Source organism: Thunnus maccoyii, chromosome 13, assembly GCF_910596095.1.
Source record: "Thunnus maccoyii chromosome 13, fThuMac1.1, whole genome shotgun sequence".
Taxonomy (NCBI): domain Eukaryota; kingdom Metazoa; phylum Chordata; class Actinopteri; order Scombriformes; family Scombridae; genus Thunnus; species Thunnus maccoyii.
In genome coordinates this window covers 18,952,448-18,971,361 of record NC_056545.1, presented here as the reverse complement: position 1 = coordinate 18,971,361, position 18,914 = coordinate 18,952,448, and the positions used below count along the sequence as shown (strand labels likewise).

General features: G+C 40.2%; 2 protein-coding genes across 4 annotated transcripts; both read right to left on the bottom strand.

Moving 5' to 3' along the window:
• Nucleotides 1-1,260: 1,260 nt before the first annotated feature.
• rskrb (ribosomal protein S6 kinase related b) lies at nucleotides 1,261-9,194 on the bottom strand. Its single transcript, XM_042430184.1, has 13 exons — nucleotides 8,472-9,194; nucleotides 7,100-7,390; nucleotides 6,923-7,006; nucleotides 6,678-6,746; nucleotides 5,775-5,844; nucleotides 4,932-5,039; nucleotides 4,593-4,633; nucleotides 3,925-3,952; nucleotides 3,547-3,636; nucleotides 3,275-3,363; nucleotides 3,005-3,115; nucleotides 2,811-2,924; nucleotides 1,261-2,718 (listed from the first exon to the last, which is right to left on the bottom strand). The coding sequence occupies exons 1-13, from the start codon at nucleotides 8,499-8,501 to the stop codon at nucleotides 2,482-2,484; spliced, it is 1,362 nt and encodes a 453-aa protein (XP_042286118.1). The 5' UTR covers nucleotides 8,502-9,194; the 3' UTR covers nucleotides 1,261-2,481.
• A 209-nt stretch (nucleotides 9,195-9,403) lies between these two features.
• Nucleotides 9,404-17,488, bottom strand: cct8 (chaperonin containing TCP1, subunit 8 (theta)). Of its 3 annotated transcripts, none has more exons than XM_042432189.1 (16): nucleotides 17,306-17,488; nucleotides 16,711-16,801; nucleotides 16,516-16,595; nucleotides 16,274-16,423; nucleotides 15,817-15,997; nucleotides 15,597-15,658; nucleotides 15,368-15,505; nucleotides 15,017-15,195; nucleotides 14,776-14,842; nucleotides 13,100-13,187; nucleotides 12,879-12,994; nucleotides 12,657-12,728; nucleotides 12,365-12,529; nucleotides 11,703-11,822; nucleotides 10,751-10,882; nucleotides 9,619-9,704 (listed from the first exon to the last, which is right to left on the bottom strand). In XM_042432189.1, exons 1-15 carry the CDS (start codon nucleotides 17,363-17,365, stop codon nucleotides 10,775-10,777), a joined length of 1,677 nt encoding a protein of 558 aa, XP_042288123.1. In that variant the 5' UTR covers nucleotides 17,366-17,488; the 3' UTR covers nucleotides 9,619-9,704; nucleotides 10,751-10,774. The 3 variants fall into 3 exon arrangements, with proteins under 3 accessions (XP_042288125.1, XP_042288123.1, XP_042288124.1); XM_042432190.1 differs by having other exon boundaries at nucleotides 10,755-10,882; XM_042432191.1 differs by lacking the exon at nucleotides 10,751-10,882 and having other exon boundaries at nucleotides 9,404-9,704; nucleotides 17,306-17,486.
• Nucleotides 17,489-18,914: the final 1,426 nt, after the last annotated feature.

The window sequence follows — 18,914 nt, the reverse complement described above, 5'->3', positions numbered from 1 at the left end:
AAAATATTCAGCATCTTTGAGGAAAACAAGATGTGCAAAAGTTAGTTCAGTGGAAAAAACACCTATTTTAATTATCCTACAGAGACAGTTCTCAAATTAAATAGCGTCAAAATGATGTCTTCATGAGGAGGATTTTTATCAGTACCAATAGTTTCCCTTTTTTTGGAAAGAGATCAGAGTAACAGGTCTCAGTCAATTCAGAAAACACATTAAATATTACCTTTATAGATGCTTATGATGGTGAAAGTAACCAGGAGATTATAAGTAATTTGTACAAGGGTATCTGATTAATGAATAAAAATAAAAATTATGTAAGGTTACATTAGGAAAAAGAGATGTGGATTGGAAAACTCTCTGTATCACTGCCAGTTCAGATACCTGGAGAGATTTTTAAAAATCTGAGATGTTTTTTCATAACTCCTGAGCAGAGATTCAAACTGACTGGGAACCAGTACTCTTACTGGAGAGAATGCAGGTAAGCACGGTTGACCTTGCCCACATATTTTGGTATTGCCCATGTTTTTAGTCCTTATGGGAGTGGCCTAAGTCGTAAGCTGTCTAATGTCAAGGATACTGGGTATGTTTTGCTTCTCTTTGTATTTTGGAGATAAGCTTTAAGCTTTGCGTAAAAGTGATATCTACATGCTGAAGATGATAAGTGCTGGCCTAAGAGACTCCATTTCATTAACCTTATCAACTGTCAACTATGTACAGACCTCCAACCTTGCACTACAGAATTACAAGGGTGAGAAATACTGGATGAAACTGGATTGTTACTCTCAGGAAATACATACATTTTCTGTTTACCATTTTTCTTCATTTCTTCTTAACGGGTTAACGCCAAACATTCATCTGATAACCTCATTGCAGTCCTCCATTTTTGTCCCACATCTCATCTCAAGTTCTCTGTTAAATTAAATTATAACATTTTAAATGCTATGATATTAAAAGTATGGAAACAGTAAAGTACATGTACCTCAAAAGTACATTAAGTAAATATTCACTAATGGACTGACTGCCAAAATGACAATAAGTTCTTAATCAACCAAAGGCAAACTATGATTCTGCAGGAATAATGTGGCATAACGTATTATGACAAGTGAAGTAATGATGAATTTCTGTTTACTGACTTATATGTTTAAATCTATTAAAAAATTTCTTCTCTCCATCTCTTTTTCTTCAAGCAATCTCACACAGACAAAATCAACAGAGCGCTGTACAGTAAGAGAATTTAATATTCCATATGTGCTACAGGTCATTACAAAAATACATAGTACTGTAACACATAACATCAAATAGCATCCAAAATATTCATATAAATTTTATAAAGAGGACTTTATAAATAAGATTTTTTGTGACCAAAAAAGCAAGCTCAGGATCACTCATGTGAGGCATTCTGGGTACATATCAGGGCAATACTTCACAAAATCATACTATAATCTGATGATCAGGTAAGTGCATGAAGGTGTGATTACTGGCGAGGGGTTACGGTAGCCTGGGACAATAGAAAAAGCCTTATATCTATCAAAATGTTCACTGGAGGTAAACAGTACGGCCGTTACAATCCCTGCTCTGATCTGTCCAGCTGGATGCCATCTTGGAGTCAAAATCAAGGCCGACTTGGGCAAATCCAGCGAGTGCTCCCCTGAGTCGCATTTTTATAAACGATAAAAAGTAGAAGTTGAAGGCGTACACATCTTAAGCTGATGTTATGATGCTTACATGATTTTTATAGAGTATAGAAGGAGAGACTTGTATGCTGCTACAGAATTTAGGCAGTAAAAATGTCCAAGTTTGGGAAAAATTTGTACACACAGCATTAATAAACAGGTTTTAAAGTAAAAATCACAGTGTAATCACTCAGGAAATGAGGAAGGGAGTTTCTTCCATCTACTTCTACTTCTGTTTCATAATCATGCAATATGAGTACAAACGCAGAAGCTCAGAAATTCACTCACTTTGTTGGAGGGTTTTGGTTGGATTTCTACCTAAATACAAATAGTTTCCTGGATAAAAAAACAAAATACGGTGCATTGTCTTCAACTAGCATGACTTTTCTACGTGGGGTGAATTTGATAGCCGATAGTCGTACATTATGTATTAACAGGGCAACCATGACCATTCACTGGAACATTGGAAGTAGATAATACTATAGCGCAATCTTTCTTGCACAACTGTTGAGCAAATACAGCAGGCTTGAAAAGGTGCTCATTGGAAGGCAGAACAAGTAAAAGAAGGAAACAGTGCTTGTTAAATCACAAAGAAAAGCATCAAACTTGCTAATACAAGTGGAGAAATAGTGTTTTCTACTCAAATGAATCATTCCCTTCTAAACTAAAGATCCAGTTCAATTATAAGCTATTTTGGCTTTTACTAAATAAGACATTTTAGAAGGCGCACCACACCTGTGTGTTAGGGTGAATAAGTGTGCAGAAATACACCTTTAGTGTGCTAGTGACCATACTGTAAACTCAAAGTCTGTCACACAAACAATTCTCTGCGTGGACCTTTTTCCTGAGCAGGCTGCAGTGGGAGTGCTGGGCCGGGAAATGGCATAGCTGTGTGAGTTTGCGTGTCGCCATCCAGCTGCGTGTCCGGTGTGGCAGGAGGGCTGAGCAGCGAGTCGTAGTCGAAGCCTCTGAGAGGCTGCAGAGACAAAGTGAGGCCTCGTCGAGCTTTGGCGGCGCGATCGGGTCTCTCTCTCAGCTCCAGAATCACCTGGACAGTGATAATGAGGAAAGATCTGATTGATGTTTGGGACTTAGCGAGAGGTCAACATCACTGTCTGTCTTCAGACATTAATCAGTTACCTCCACAGGCTGGCGCTGCAGCAAGGCGAGGTCAAAAGTTGTTCCATGGAAGAAGGTTTGGCGCTTGAATCGATCAAGGGTTTTCAATCGGCGGATGGGAGTCTTGCACAGCAACTGCACAGAGAGAGTTTTTAGATACTCGTGCATGTACTCAGATGGTCAGAAGTGTAGAGGATTTAATTTTGTGTAATTACCTCAGTGATTAGCAAGGCCAGCGGGGGGCTGAAGCTGAGGGGCATTTCATAGGGAAAACTCCTCACTTTCCTCAGCATACTGCAGTGGTCTGCTTCTGGAGGCACGGGGAACTGGGGAGAGATGGAGGTACATAAAGAGAACTATCAATCATGAAATGCACTTTACACAATGTTCAGCTTCGAGCTCAGATACGTCACTGAAAGAGTTATTGTCGTGAGTAATATCTGTTTATCATGCGAGACGCACTGAGCCTACTGGCAACATCTCACCTTCCCAGTAACCAATGAGAAAAGCAGAATTCCCAGCGACCACCAATCAGCTGCATGGTTGTAGGGTCCGCCGCTCAGCACCTCTGGGGCTGCAGAGCAGACAGAGCATGCTCACAGCACTGAGTGTACTAGATACTTACATTAACATATTCACTTCCTAGGATCATCAATCCAAAATGCTCAAACTGCATTTGCAGATCATTGTTCTGAAGAGCTTTGACAGGATTAGCTACAGAGGTAGACATGGATGAATGTGGTGGAATATTTCTCACCCATATATTGTATGGTCCCACAAATGGTAAAGGCTCTTCCTCCTCGCTCCAGGCGACGGGACAAACCAAAGTCAGCTAAGCGGAGGTGTCCTAGAAGAGACCATTTTGTCTACATCAGTATGATTCAGATTCTTCTTACTGATGCAGCTACAGCTGATATAAACACAATTCATAGCATGGAGTAAATAAAATGTTCATAATCTGAACTACTTAGTGAATGCAATTAGATACAAAGGCTGTTCCCTCTTAGTGCTAAGAGATGTACTGTTGCATTAATGTGTGTTGACTGACAGCTGTGCACTGTCAGGATGTTCTCTGGAAGGTTCTGTACTTCTGCTGCATACCAGAACTATGCTGCTCTCTGCTGGTTTCACTCACCATTGTCTGTCAGCAGGATATTCTCCATCTACAAAAAAAGTGCCAGAAAGAACAAATGAGACTTTAATAAATATTCACACGCGGCTAAAAGTCATCTGTAGCCTTTTATAACCAATAGTTATAATTAGCTGATCAGAAAAAAAAAACTGTATACTGTGCTTTGACCCAATTAATACAGTATATTTAAGTGGAATTGGATTTAAATAAGACTATTATCAGCTTCACTAGAAGGCTGTTTTCTACATAACTACAAGCATGATTTGTGAAATCACAACATTTGCAACTTATACAAGTGTGATGTGAAAACTTAAAACCTCCGGTGTACACACACTGAGAACGGCAGTTCAACTTTTGAAATGAAATATATTTGCATATTCATGGTTTCTGGATTTTTAATGAGGTAGGGGGAGAAGATGCCATTTTAAGGATTTTTAACATGGCAACATAAAAAACCATGTCAGACACAATTTATTATTCCAAGCAGAGGATTTTTATATGTCCTAAAACTTCATAATTTTTTAACATCTCAAAATTCTAGATAATTCATTACTTATTGAGAATATAATCAGTTAAAAAGAATTACATTTCGTTGCATTTTGTACAATTAATCAAAATAAATTATTTGTATTTTTGTCCCAGTTGAGTAAATGACCTCCCTCTTTTCTTACCTTTACATCTCTGTGGATGATTCCAAAGTCGTGAAGAAATCCTGTGAAAAAAAACAGCAAAGCAGAAGAACAAAAATATAACACCCAACCAGAGAATGAACATGTTCTGTCTTCCTACTGCCCTATATTATTAAAAACCCCTGGCCCTGCTTTGTTGCTGTGGGAGATTCTTTGAGAGCTCATCTCATTTTAATTAGACCTCTTTTTATAATTACTTGTGATTAAATACTGTTAACTGTGGAAAATTTCATCTAGTCAACTCTGATCTAACTAGGATATTTGAGGATAAGGGTGAAATGTATAATATGTAAGTAGGTTTAACCGTAGGGGCATACTCACCGAGCGCACATCCCAACTCTGCTGCGAACACTCGCACAGCGTCTTCCGTAAACTGACCAATCATCTGCCAGTAAGTGTACAGGTCTCCTGTGCTGCAGTACTCACACACTACGGAAATAGGTGCAGTATTAAGAACATGCCACGGTCATGTAATGTGAGGTGTAAGGGGAGGTGAAGGTCAGCGGGATGTGGAACACACACTGGTGAAACAAAGTAGGCGAGAATGGTGTTGTCTGGAACTGAGGGCAGTGTAAATACAAGCGATACAAAAAGAAGTACAGCACTGTTTTAAAGTTTAGGCCCATTGAAAACAAGTCAACAATAATTTTCCGCCCCTGTAAAAGTGGATTCAGGCTTTATATTTTTGGCTTAAAACATGTGATTCAGTGATGATTCACAAGTTAAGTAAAATGGGGCGTCCTCTCTTTTTTGAATGTGACACATGTACTCTCGCTGAGCTGCCTTCAACATCTGGTCCCCAGGCTAACACACTCTCTGTTCACAGGGGGTGGGGAAGCAAACAAACTGGGTCACACTTTCTGAGTCAGTGGCTGATTTGGAGGAAAAAAGGGTTAATGCTCTGGAGAAGAGGAGGAGGGAAGCAAAGCAGCTACAGGATGCACAAGCAGTGGTAGACTGGGGTGGGGTAAAGTTTGTGTCTCAGAATTAAAAGACTTGATGGGAAGCTGTTTGTCTTTTGTTTATCAGGTTTTAGGTGTCCAGTTGGAGGTTGTGGATAGATCCTGGACACGACTATTGGAGTTGAGGTGACAAAAGGTGGAGTGAGGGGTTTTGAATAGTGGATCTGGGTTGGATTGGGTCACTGGTCTCTGGCTGACTCACTAATGTAGAGGTGGCGCTGCGTTTGCCAGCAGTCCTGGAGGTCATGGACAAATGGGTGGCGAACCTGACGCTGTGGGCAAACGTCAAAGGTCAACCAGGGAAAAAAAAACTCAACTCTGACCATCAATAAAAGAGAGGTCCGCACTTTTTTCTTCCTTCAGTCCAACCATTTTTCTCAGAGTTGACTCACTTACAACTCTAGGTTTTGTTAGTAATTAGACATGAAACTAGTTAAAATTAGACGTCACAGATGCATTTTTGAGGGAAGGGCAGATGAAAATACCTCAATAGTTTATTATCTCCATATCTGATGATATCTCATCAGATATGTTGAAGCCTCAACACATTCTATCGTTTATATACAACAAATACAAACATATAAAGAATTATGCACATCAGATATGTAAAATATCACATCATCTGCATATACTGATATTTTAAGTTCTGTTTCACAGTTCTTACATAGTAAATATTTGAGTTAGATCTTATCTGTGTAAAAGCTTTAAGACTGCAAAAAGAAAGGCATTTAAGGGGGCAACCTTGTACTTCTCTTCTGATGCTGAAAAGTCGTGATAAATATTCACTTATCCTGACTCTTTTATGTAAAGTTGAATATAAAATGTCATTGCTTTTGCTTTGACATTGTAGAAAGAACATTTCTTTGATACTCACTTTTTTAAATCTATGATACTGTTAAGTCAAGAAATCAGAAACACATGAAACACATCATCAAGTTTTCCAAAGTATGCAAAAGAATGCTTGTTGAATGAAGAGTGGCTCAGGGATACTGATGAACTTGGGTGCTGTATTTCTTTTTTCCAAAATCTAAAAAGTAATTTCAATGAAATATATAAATGTATGAAGAACTTTTTTTGTTCAAACCTCCAAACTACCAGTACCCACCTGGACAATAACTTCTTCTTTTGACTGCTCTAAGACCCCGAGTCTCAGAATCTCCGATTTAGGTATAACCTGTTGACCAACAAAAACATTTAGATAAAATAAGACTACACAGGGCTCACACAGGATTCTAAGGATTTTGACATGGACAAAAATATGTATCACACTACAGTAATATTTTGGTACAAAAATCTTAGTAGTGTGGGTGTTAAAACATTTCAAATGTGAGATACAGGCAGAGGACTTACTTTTACAGCATATGTTTTCTGTTTGGCCTTGTCCTTCACTTTCAGAATGGGTCCAAACGAACCTTTGGCGATGTAACCCAGCACCTGGTAATTACAGAAACAGAACTGATGAAAAGGTCTATCCAATCATATCCAGCATTACACATTGTTGGTGTCAAAGTTGTAATTGAGGTCTACCTGAAAGTGCTCTTGTCCAGGCACAGTTCTGTGGGGGAATTCGGGCAGGAACATGGTAATGAACCCCGGCAGGCTCCACTCCGCTCTCAGCTTGTGTGGGCCAACTCCCGCCAACCTCAGGACATGCTCTGGGATCTCGGGTGGCTTGCCTTGGAGCATTCGACGCTGCCCCAGACGCAGAGCGGATGAGGAAAGGCGACAGAGGCCTGCTGGGATTGACAGGCCCATGCTGGAGAGGAAGCTACGCCACCCAGATGAGAAGTGCTCATCCTCCTGCCCTTCACCAGGCCTCTGTTGGGGAGAGGGATGGACCAAGAGGCAGTTATGGAACAGAATAGGTGTAACACAGAAAAAATTGCTCATGGGTCTGTGGAGTTATTACCCTGAATTGTTATGGAGCAGGTCAGTGAGCATGCTTTCTCAGAAGATGTTGTAAAAAGTAATTTCATGTGAATTTCCAACCAAGATCTTAAAAGCTCAGATCAGTGCTTCCGCATGTAGAGTCCTAGAGTCTTAAATTGACTAACACTGTTAATCCAATGACTGTTTACAAAACCCTACTTTGACACTCTGTTAAGACCGTTTTACGCAAGGACAAGTGTCAACCCTTATCTGCAGGCGTGCAATTCTAAAAGCAATGTTTTACTTGACCTCTTGGAAGTTCATAACCCAGGAACTCATGAGCCAACAGTGCTGGTGTAAGCCATGCAGGACAAAGGGAGGCTTTGAAAAATATACTATTTTACCAGGGAAAGTTGCCTAACATTGCTTCATATTCAAACACTGGGGGGAGCTGCTCAGTGCAAAGATAGTCTTCTACTGTTGACTTATGTTCCCAACTCTGTATCGCCACTTCCTATAAAACCCACATTTGCATCAGTGGACCTCATGGGCAACAGAAAAGCAACATTTTTTTCTTAAACACTCTAAAACCATTCCTGCTCGTGTTGTCAACATGCAATCTGCAGTCACTCATTGAGCCACACAGTCCCTCTCCCCCCCGGGCTGCACAGCAGATCTGATGCTCTGTGGAGCAAGATGTGTGCAATCAACCATGCAGGTTATTATCATTAAGGGACACATATAGTCACTCAGCAGAAATCATCACTGCCATCAATGGCAAATCTGCCTGACAACTGACTGAGTGAGCAATGTTAGAATTTAATTTGGAAGCTTAATAGCAGTAAACTACTAACCTGTCATTAACTACGCAATTGGATTACACTTTAGTTTAACTGTGTGTTAAAAATGTTTAATCAAAGTCATCCAGGATTGGCTGCCGTGATTTCGTTCATAAACTCATCTCCATGGAAACAGGGAAAAACCCACCTTACGTGCGTCATACCTCAGCCAGGAATTTCAGCCAACTTACCTTCCTGTGTTTACTGCCGTCGGCCCCCATATGTGTGACAGGACATCAGCACTGCTACCTCAGTGCGATGCGTGCTCCTCATCCATGCGCTCACATTGCACTGTGCGCCTCTGCGGTACCATATCCACCCTCATATGCACCACACACACATACACACAGAGAAACTTCTTTAAGGCTCGAAGGAGATAAGAAATCCTCTATGTCAACAATCCGCATGTGAACAGGCTCTGCAGTACAAATTGTGATAGATATGGCGACATGAAAACAAGTTAATCCCGAGTATGGGCAACGTCAGCGCAAATCCGCCCACATCCTTTCCAGCCAATGAGGCTGCAACTTGGTGGAGTTCAGCTCCCCCTGCTGCTCTGCGTAATTGGAGCTGCAGACATCAATTCTGCAAAAGGGTGTCAGTTTCGATTATAGTCTGCATTATTTCAATATCGTGGCGTGATTCGCAGTTTGCAATGAGCAAGTAATTGTTGGCATTATTCTGTGGCATCAGTACATCTTTAGTCAACCTTTTCATTCAATTCTTCACTTGTTCTAAAAATAAACCAGTGCATGCATAATTCCTAGTGCCTCAACATGTCAGAGTAAACCCACAGGGCAACATTAAAGGTAAATACACGCATGTTAGTACCATGAATAGGGAGCTACTAGCATAGTATTGATTTGTGAGCTCTCTGCTGGAGATGGGAGTGAAAGTGCAACTAGGAGGGAGACAGGAGGTGGCATGGAAAATGTACAGTACAACTGGGCCACAATGACACCGACACAATCCTAACTTGACTTATTTTTCCTGACTAAACAATCGATTTAACTGAAGCTCACCATGCTGCCACTAAAAGAACCAAAATAACCAAAACAACGTAGACGTGAATGCAAAATGGCTGAGTGACACAAGAAAGTAAAAACAACATCCAAACCAAGTTGTGACAGCGCAAGTGCCTTTTATTTGGGACTAAGAACATAAAAAGCAAACAGTGCCATCCATACATTTTCCTTTCACATATTCTTTGTACTTTGTTCACCAATGTATGGTCATTTCTAACAACATAAACCAAACTGTTGAGCTTTAAATAAACAAGTAGAAAAAAGGGTTTGTGAATCCGTGTGGGAGCGTTCAGGGTTAAAAGGATCATCAACTGGACGGCATCATGATCAGTCATCCTCGTCCCAGTCCTTCTTGCCCTGGGGAGCTTTCGGTCCCCCTGCTGGTTTGGCCATGATGATCTGAAAGGAGACAATAAAGCAGGCAAGTCAGTCTTTTCTGGCTGGAAATCAAGCGTGCAGAGATCCACACAGCAGGCTGTGGGCTCTGAGGGAAGGCCAGATGTTATCAAAACATACCTGTTAGACAGCCGTCAGCATGGCAACAATCTCAAATAAACATGAATTTGCTTCATGAACGTCTCAGTTTAATGGCTTTAAGGATTTTTGTCCTTTTTTGCTATTAGTTTGAAATGTTTGTAAAAAAAAGAGGGGAATCCCTACAGATAAAGGAGGCCATTTATGGTGATAAAGTATTCATGAACACATATGGGATGTGTGCTCAGAGAGAAAATGTGCTATAAATACATTTTATATAGCACAGACGGGAGATTAAATGTCCTTCCAATTGGTTTTAGTGCCAGAATTAAGCATAAAATGTATTCAAATTAAGATATAGATAATACATTTCCTCTCCTAAAATGGGAACAACTACAGGATCTGTGATGTAATCAGAGCAGCTTGACAGTCCCTTGGTAAAATAAGAAGGGGACAGGTTTGGTTGTGAGATGAAACACAATCTCCACTAGAAATAGTGTCATCTGGGATTTTCTTGAAGATCATGCAAATAATCTCTGCACTTTGTTTCATAGTGACTGGAGTACAGCTTGGCAGTAAAATGCCCTTAAATTGCAGTTATTTTATTACAATATGTTACATGCAATAGTTGTAATTCTGCACTTGCCGGAGGACGTCCGCTGCAAAGGAAAGAGTTCATGAGTGCATGCAGCATGCTATCACACCATATCCATTTTGTGCAAGTTTTAGACTTGAAGTGATTTAGTCTGCTGTTGGTGGCACTCCTGCTATTATTAAAAAAAAAAAAACACACCCGTGACGAGACTGAATCTCTTTTGTAGCTGAACAAAACTGTGTATCACACCAGTGTTAGTAGTGACAGGCAAAACGGCAAACATTTCACAAATTCAGTGTCCCGTGAGCGAGCGAGTAAATCTGTGCAGTTCAGGTTTTCCCGAGTCAAAAGCACACACACACATTCCAGGACCTACTGACTGAGGGTGTGTGTGCGCCCTCTAATGGTGAGTATCAAAATGATCAGGCTCCTCGTCCCAACTGTCTTTGTCCCAATGGCCTCTCTGCTTGGGAGTTTTGGGTCCCCCTGCAGCCTTAGCCATGATGATCTGGATCGCACATATATACACACACTAACGTTAACTATCTGGAGACTATGAATTCACATACCCCCCCAATAAACACTTCACCTGCTGAATTTAAGAAGAAAATGAGCTATTCATGAAATCATAAACAAGTAAAAAACACAACAGAATATAAACTATTTATATGACTCAAGAGCTCTAGGATGCTTCATTAAGAACTAAAAAATATGTCAGACTCTACATATGCTTGAATCTAAAGACAGTTTGCATGTTGCGCCTGTATCTGCTCCACACCACAGATACAGATGGAGTATGACATGTTTATGGCTTTGGTTGGCAGTTATGATTATAAATGCTGAAGGTAAATAAAAATCCTCACGATATAGGATAACATTAGATTAAATTAGAGCTGCAAGAACCAATTATTTTCATTAAAAATTAATATGTGGATTATTTTCTCAATTTATCCAATTTTTTTGTCTGTAAAATGTCTGAGCAGATGTATCCTAATTGCTTGTTTTCCTCTACCAACAGTCCACAACCCAAACAGAACCAGTTTAGTATCATATATGACAGAGATGAGCAACAAATCTTCACATCTGAAAAGCTGGAACCAGAGAATGTTGACATTTTTGCTTGAAAGATGACAAAAGATTCATAAATTATCAAAATAGTTGTCGATTAATTTCCTGTCAATTGACTAGTTGTTGCAGCTCTGGATTAAATTATTCATTTTGATGATAGGGGGAAAAAAAAAAAAGAGTGTAACACTGCTGGTCATTGCTAAGAGACTGCTTTTGATTATTTTCAAAGCCTTGCATGTCTTGAGTGTTTGGATACACACCTGGTCCACTCTCAGTACTGTGATGGCAGCGTTGGTGGCCAGTTTGATGCCCCAGTATTTGACCATGTAAGGATCCAGAATGCCTGCCTCAAGCATGTCCTTCACAGCGGGACCCTCTCCCTAAAGACAACATCACATCAGCACCGTCAGATCCAAACACACACACACACACCGACACACACACACACACAGTCCTTTGATGCAATACAACACATCTTAAAATAAATGCATTGGGTTGTTCTGTTTTCAGGAAAACAGAGGTATGAAAAAAAAACAAAAGGTTTTCTTTACGTGTGCCTGTATTTTTTCCAACCAATGGTTACCAACAGCTATAAGCTAAATGTGCCTGGCGAAGCACAAACAGGCTACATTTCTAGATGTTTAACAGCCATTTTGGACAACACACAGACTAGTTTTATGGCAAAGATTGACATGATTAATACTGTCTTTTCTAATGGAAAAGTCATAGCAATTCTCCAAAGGGCAAAAACAGAAGAATAAAGAAAGATATGGTATCAAAATGTAAGATGAACAACACAGACTTTTCTCTTTCAAGCATTTTCTTTTAAGCGGACTGAAATTCATGTTGAGTTAATAACAGGAATAGTATGAACTCTTAAATAAAATTATACTTAAATCATACATCATGAGCACATACACACCTCAATGTCGAATCCCATGTTTTTGTTTCCCTCATGATGTGCAGCGTACATTTTAGAGATGAGCTCGCTCCCCTTCACACCAGAGTTCTCAGCCAGGGCACGTGGAAACGCCTCGAAGGCTTCGGCAAACTTTTTAATGGCATACTGATCCAAACCTGGACAGGTCTACAGAAAGGAAAAGAGGAGGTCGTGTCAATTTATCAGCCGGTGATGTAGTAAACAGTAGAGAACAGGAAGAGAGGTATTAGTCTGAACACGGTCCGCTTCAGCTAATGCACTCAAATCTGCGTACCTCTCCGTATGAGGTGATCTGTTTGGCCAGCTCAATTTCAGTGGCTCCTGCTCCAGGTACCAGACGCTTGTCCTAGAGAAGGTGAATGAGACACAAACCCTTACTATGAATCTATTATAAACAATGCAGATTATATTTTATCTAAATTATCTTTAATTTATATTTCTAGCCAAGTTTATTTGAATTATAGAAACCTTACAGTGGTTTAATGTTTTGACTTACCCTGACCAGGACCTTAAAGGTGTTGACTCCATCATCTACAGCCCTCTCAATGTCATCCATCAGATTGTCAGTGGAGCCTCTGATCACCACTGTTGAGATGGCACCCTCCTCTTTCTCTGTTTAAACAGTCAAAAAAATATTTGAATCCTCGAACTCATACGGCCCAAAAGATCTGCTTTAAAATGAAGACTCACAAAAGTGGAGCAAAGACAGTGATTTACCGTGTTTGAAGACGACCACCTGAGTGTCTCCCACCTCTGTCAGGTAGACGCTGCTGCAGTGACCCATCTCCTCAGGGGTTGGAGCCATCTAAGAAAGCAGAAAAACATTTTTTTTTATACGTAATAAAAGACAAAAGGAATTATTCAAATAAGTTTTGTTTTTATTTTAACAATAAAAATGATTAACAAAAGCAAACAAAGATAAAGTTCCCTATTGGGATTAATAAAGTGCAAACCTAACTTTCCCCAACTTTACTTTTTTTTAAATAAATAAAAAAGGTGCCTCTTGGGTATCTCTGAAGAAAAAACACTTTTGTAAACCAAATTAAACATGTTATTTGTATGCTAAATAACATTAAAAAAAAAAAAAATTCACACGAGGTGCTCGTAATGTAATCCTGTAGCATGTTGCGAGGTTCCAGGAGCCCTATGCATCTCTCAACCCCTAGGTGATTATTTCGCTGGTGTGGTCACTAGGGAAGTGGAGGCAGACACTTTGCAGAGTCTAATCGTCAGTAATAAAATGTGCCATCAAACTCATATAGGGCTGCATGGTTCGAGTGGACCATAAGTCTGTCGTGCGGAGTGAAACGTTTCAATTCAATTTTATTTATATAGCTCCAAATCACAACAGAAGTTATCTCAGGGCACTTTTCACATAGAGCAGGTCTAGACCGTACTCTTTATTTTACAGAGACCCCAACATCCCCCATGAGCAAGCACTTGGTGACAGCGGCAAGAAAAAAAGCAGCCAGCAGCCGGCAGGAGAGACGCTCTGCGGTGCGTTTGGATTGACTGACTGAACTAACACCAGGACGCACGCTTTTTATTTCTGTGACGTTTTCACATCACAAACGATGAACAACAGCATTAAAACACGAAGCGCACAGTTAAAGCACCCCAGTGAAAAATGAGAGATCTGCAGAGTGAAAACAGATGAAAGAGCAGGGGGAGTAAACAAATAATTATAAGAGTTAGAATTAGAATTTCAAAAAAAGTTCTCTTTCAAAATCAACCATCCTAAGATATGAGTGGAAAGTATTGTTCTTGCAACTGCATTTATAACCTTTTTTTCCCTCAAACATAGCTTAACCACGTCATGTGATGCTACTTCAGTTCACTTTACCAGCAAATATTACTGGGACCACTACAGAAAACTGCAGATGAGCATTTAATATCCAGGAATTCACACTCTAGATGCTACAACTGACTATCTCTGTAACAAATTGGCCACAAATTCACACATTGACCATACACGGTCCTGCCATATACAAGGTTTTAACTTAGTCGTAGTCTAGTTGCCACAGACTTTAGACAAACTTTACAGTGGACAACGGTTTGCTCGAGGTTAGATGCTGCAAAACTGAACCATTTCCAGACGACTGAGGGGACGGCGCCTTTTTTGGGAACAAACTCCTCACTTTTATTAGCACATGCTGGCATATTGATATTTTTGCCTTGTCTAAAGAGAAGTTTTGGGGAGGGGTTTACTATGAATTATGGGAGCTCATGGAAGTGGTGGCGGTTCCGTACCGTAATTACCTAAGTTAAGGTGGTTTTCATTTTTAAACATCATCCTAAACCATAAATTGGAATTAATTGATAAAATCAATTTATTGCTCAGCTCTACTCCATTGTTCAAATGCGTAATCTGTACCAAACATGTCGACACTCACCACTCTGGGCAGCGCTACAGCTCCCACAGTCTTGCATAACCTCCTGAGGTCCCATTTGGAGTTAAGCCTGATGGAAGGAAAAACAAAATGATTTAGGGCTGGGAAGTGTATTGTAATTACAGGTTTACTACCATGAAGACTTTGCAGTACTGCAAATGAATGAACTTGAATTATAGTGTCCTCAATGATATAGATCACCTTAAAATGAACACCTGATTATCAGAGCTCATTTCGGTCTTACCTCACCACCATGAGCTTGTACTTGTTGGCGTAGTGCAGTGCCATGTCAGCCACTTTCCCTCCAGTTACCACCACGTTGGCCCCAGCCTCCTTGATGGCCTTCACCTGAGCCTCCATCATACCCTCCTCTCCCATGCTGAAGTCCATGAGCTCCTTTGCGTTATTTATCAGCACTGTGCCCTACAAGAGAGAAGGACATTGCTAGCACCACAAAACACACTGTCCCAAAAATCATATTTGCTTCTCTGTCTAAATTCAGAGAGAAATCTGTACTTTGTGGTATCACATTTTAATAATATTTTGCAATTAACTAGTATCTCCTCTCTTTAGCGGAGAGTGATGCATGCATTACCTTGGTCTCTGTGACCATGCAGTCAAAGGGGCAGGAGAAGACGGCAATCTTGGCGTCTTTAACTGATGTGATGTCTCCTTCTGCCTCCTTTTTAAAGACCATGCCATGTAGCATGGAGGATGCCGTCACCCCACAACCCTGAAATCACCACAAACATTAACTGAGATGGAAAAAAAAAAACCCACACACATATAAAGACAAAATCAATTTGATGGATGAGGCTTCTTACCAAAATCTTGCACACTCTGACGTTATCAACATTGAAATTGTTGGTTTCTGGGAAGATAGACACTGTAGCACCAACCAGGAAAAAAAAGAAAGTCAAAGAAGAACAAAATTAAAACTTCCATCACATTAATCATCTTTGAAATAAAATCTCATGAATAGTTTTGAGTTTTAAACAGGTGACAGTCCAAGTTTGGCTCATGTAGTATGGATTGCTGACTCACCACAGGCCTGTGCGATGAGGTTGGAGAGGAAGTCTTCGTTGCCGTACTGTTTACTCATGACAGCTGTACGGATGAAAGATGTGGCCTCGTTTACATCATGCAGGTTCTTGGCTGAGGAGCATACGCAGTCTGGCAGGATCTCCAGAGCCTTCTTACATGCCTTCTCATAGCCTTCAATCACCTGTGGAAAAGAGGGAAGGCGACATTGAGCAAATGCAGCAGTTCATTTATTTGGAACGCAAAAAATGTATGTTTTGGCTGACTGCTGGTAGTGGCCAGTATCAGCTCTGAACAGCATTACTGTATCAGGCTGCCAGGTATTTAGTGCAGAAGAAAGTTATTACTCAGCGTACAAACAAGAAAATGACCAGTGTTCTCTTTAGCAAAGCAAACAACCGCTTCATCGATCTACACGCCACACTGTGCATCTTGATATTCAGTGACTACGTTTGTTTACCTCTGACACAGACAGGCCCATCCTCAGCAGCTCTTCTGCCAGCTCCAGCAGAGCTCCAGCGAACACCAGGACAAAGTTTGTACCATCTCCCACCTCCTGCTCTTGCATGTGTGACGCCATGACGATCATTTTGGCCGCTGGATGCTGCACCTGTAAAACAAATGACGTTCAGAGAATAATTAAATTCCTTATTAATTGTGCCACCAAAAAAAGGCAGTATGTTGTATGTTAGGTTTCCTCACCTCCAGCTCTCTGAGAATCGTTGCAGCATCATTGGTGACAAACAGCTTCTCCAAGTGGTTGATGACCATTTTGTTCATACCTGAAATGTGACAATGTAACGGCTTAACCAACGTTTAATGTCAGGTGGCTTCATTTTCCTTTGATTTTGATATATAAAAAGCCCTTAAATCATACTGTTGAAGGAGAGTGCTTACCATTTGGCCCATAGGCGGTGCGTGTGGTCTGAGAAAGCTCCTTGCAGGCTCTGATGTTACGAAACACTGCCTCCTCAAGCCCTGAATAGTGCTGCATCAGACAACATAATAACGCATTACTTTTTGTTAGTATCCATATCTGATAAACACAGTTATTGGTAATCTGACTAATAAAAAGCAACTTAAATCACGTGATTTTACTGGATTTATCCGTATAAGGCAATGATTTCCAATGACAGCGACAACAATGTAAATGTAAAATGCGTTTGAGGATGTCTGCTTAACTAAAGGAGGATGCATCAGCATCGCCAAGCATCAAAGCCTCAGCTCTGACTGTCAGCTAAGCGCTACTTGGGTGTGACTGCTGTCTGACAGTCATTTAGGAACACTGTATACATATACAGCTTCCTAAAGTGCTGGAGGAGACAGAGAAAAGATGTAGAAACCAGCCTTTCGGGTGCAGCAGCGACCCGCGGCCTGGCTGCCTTCTAGAAGTCTCCACATGACTGTGTATGAATGTGCTAACGCGAGCTAGCACGCTAACTCACCACCATAAACTCAAAGCAAGTACTCCAGCACGTGGATTTAAACTCACCTTGGCACCATCCTTCAACATTTGGGCAAAGCCCGGAGCTTTGGGAACGTGGAGAGCCATTTTCCGGCGTTTATCAGCCCCGGTATCCTAGAGAAGGTAGCCGCGGCGTGGATTCAGCTCTGGGTACAAAGCCGGAGAGACAGGGGAGGAGCGCTAACAGCAAGGCGTGGGGCCGACGACGAGACGCGACGAGGGACAAACCGAGCGCTTCCTCTTTCGCTTGTTGTGAGCATGACGTACCACATGGGGGAAGTATTGCCTTTATTGGTCATACCCACAGACATATCAACAGCACAGTTAAAGGACGGGTTCACACTTTTTCATGTCTGTCTTAAAACAACAGTCAGGTGCCCAAATGAACATTTAAACATGTTTTTCTGGCTATAATCATTCCTCCTGTTCATACTGACCATTATAAGATCCCTTCATAATGCACTTACATTGTAAGTGATGGGGGACAAATCCACAAGCCTTCTTCTGTGCAAAAATGTGTTTAAAAGTTTATCTGAAGCTAATATGAAGCTTCAGTCGCCTTAAATTAGTCAAATTAATATCAATATCTATCAACATTAGTCTTTTTAGTGCCAAAGTTCCTTTATTTCCACTGCAGCTCAACAGGGAAACACTGTCCAAGGAAACACAAAGATGGAATTTGGTGCTAAAAAGACTGTAAATGTGGCAGATATGCACTTGATATGAGTAACTCAGACTGCTGAAGCCTTAATAAGCTTCAGATAAACTTTTAAATACATTTTTGTTCAAAATGACTGTGTGGACACACTGTTGGTTTTGTCCTCCATCACTTACATTGAAAGTACATTTGAAGGGGATCTTTTAATAGCCAGTATGAACAGGAGGAATGATTACAGTGAGGAAAACCTCTTTCAGTGTTCATATGGACACCTGACTGTTGTTTTAAGACAGACTTGAAAAATTGTGACCCTATGCTTTAAGACTTCTATAGATATAAACAATAGTACAGGAAGTATCCAGATTTTGAAGTTACACGTCAAAGTTATGAGTAAAATTCTTGTATTCAAAACAAGTAAAAGTAGCCTATATATGTATTATGTACAAAATACTGTAAGTAGGATCAAAAGTAAAAGTACTCATTACACATTATTGTTTTTAGAACTGCCACGATTAGTTGATTAATCCATCAGTCAATTGACAGAAATCACCAAATATTTGGATAATCAATTAATCGTTTTGAGTATTTTTTTTAATGCCCAAATGTTCCACCTTCTAAAATGTGAATATTTTCTGTCTTCTATAGTTCTCCATAATTGTAAACTGAATTTTCTGACATAGTATAGACCAAACAACAAATCAATTAATTGAGAAAACAATTAACAGATGAACAATGAAATAGATCAATAATGAAAGTAATCATTAGTTGCAGCTGAAGTTATTTTATATTACTGGATTATTATTTTTGATGCATTAAAATGTAAGCAGCATTTTAATATTGTGGCTTGTCACTGTGAAGCTTTTTTCTTACAGCTATTATTTCACATACAGATAAGATTCTTTCAGTCAATCAGTTTAATGTTTATGTGGAGCCAAAGGATGTGTTGTAAATATATTGACTGACTTTCAATCAGTAATG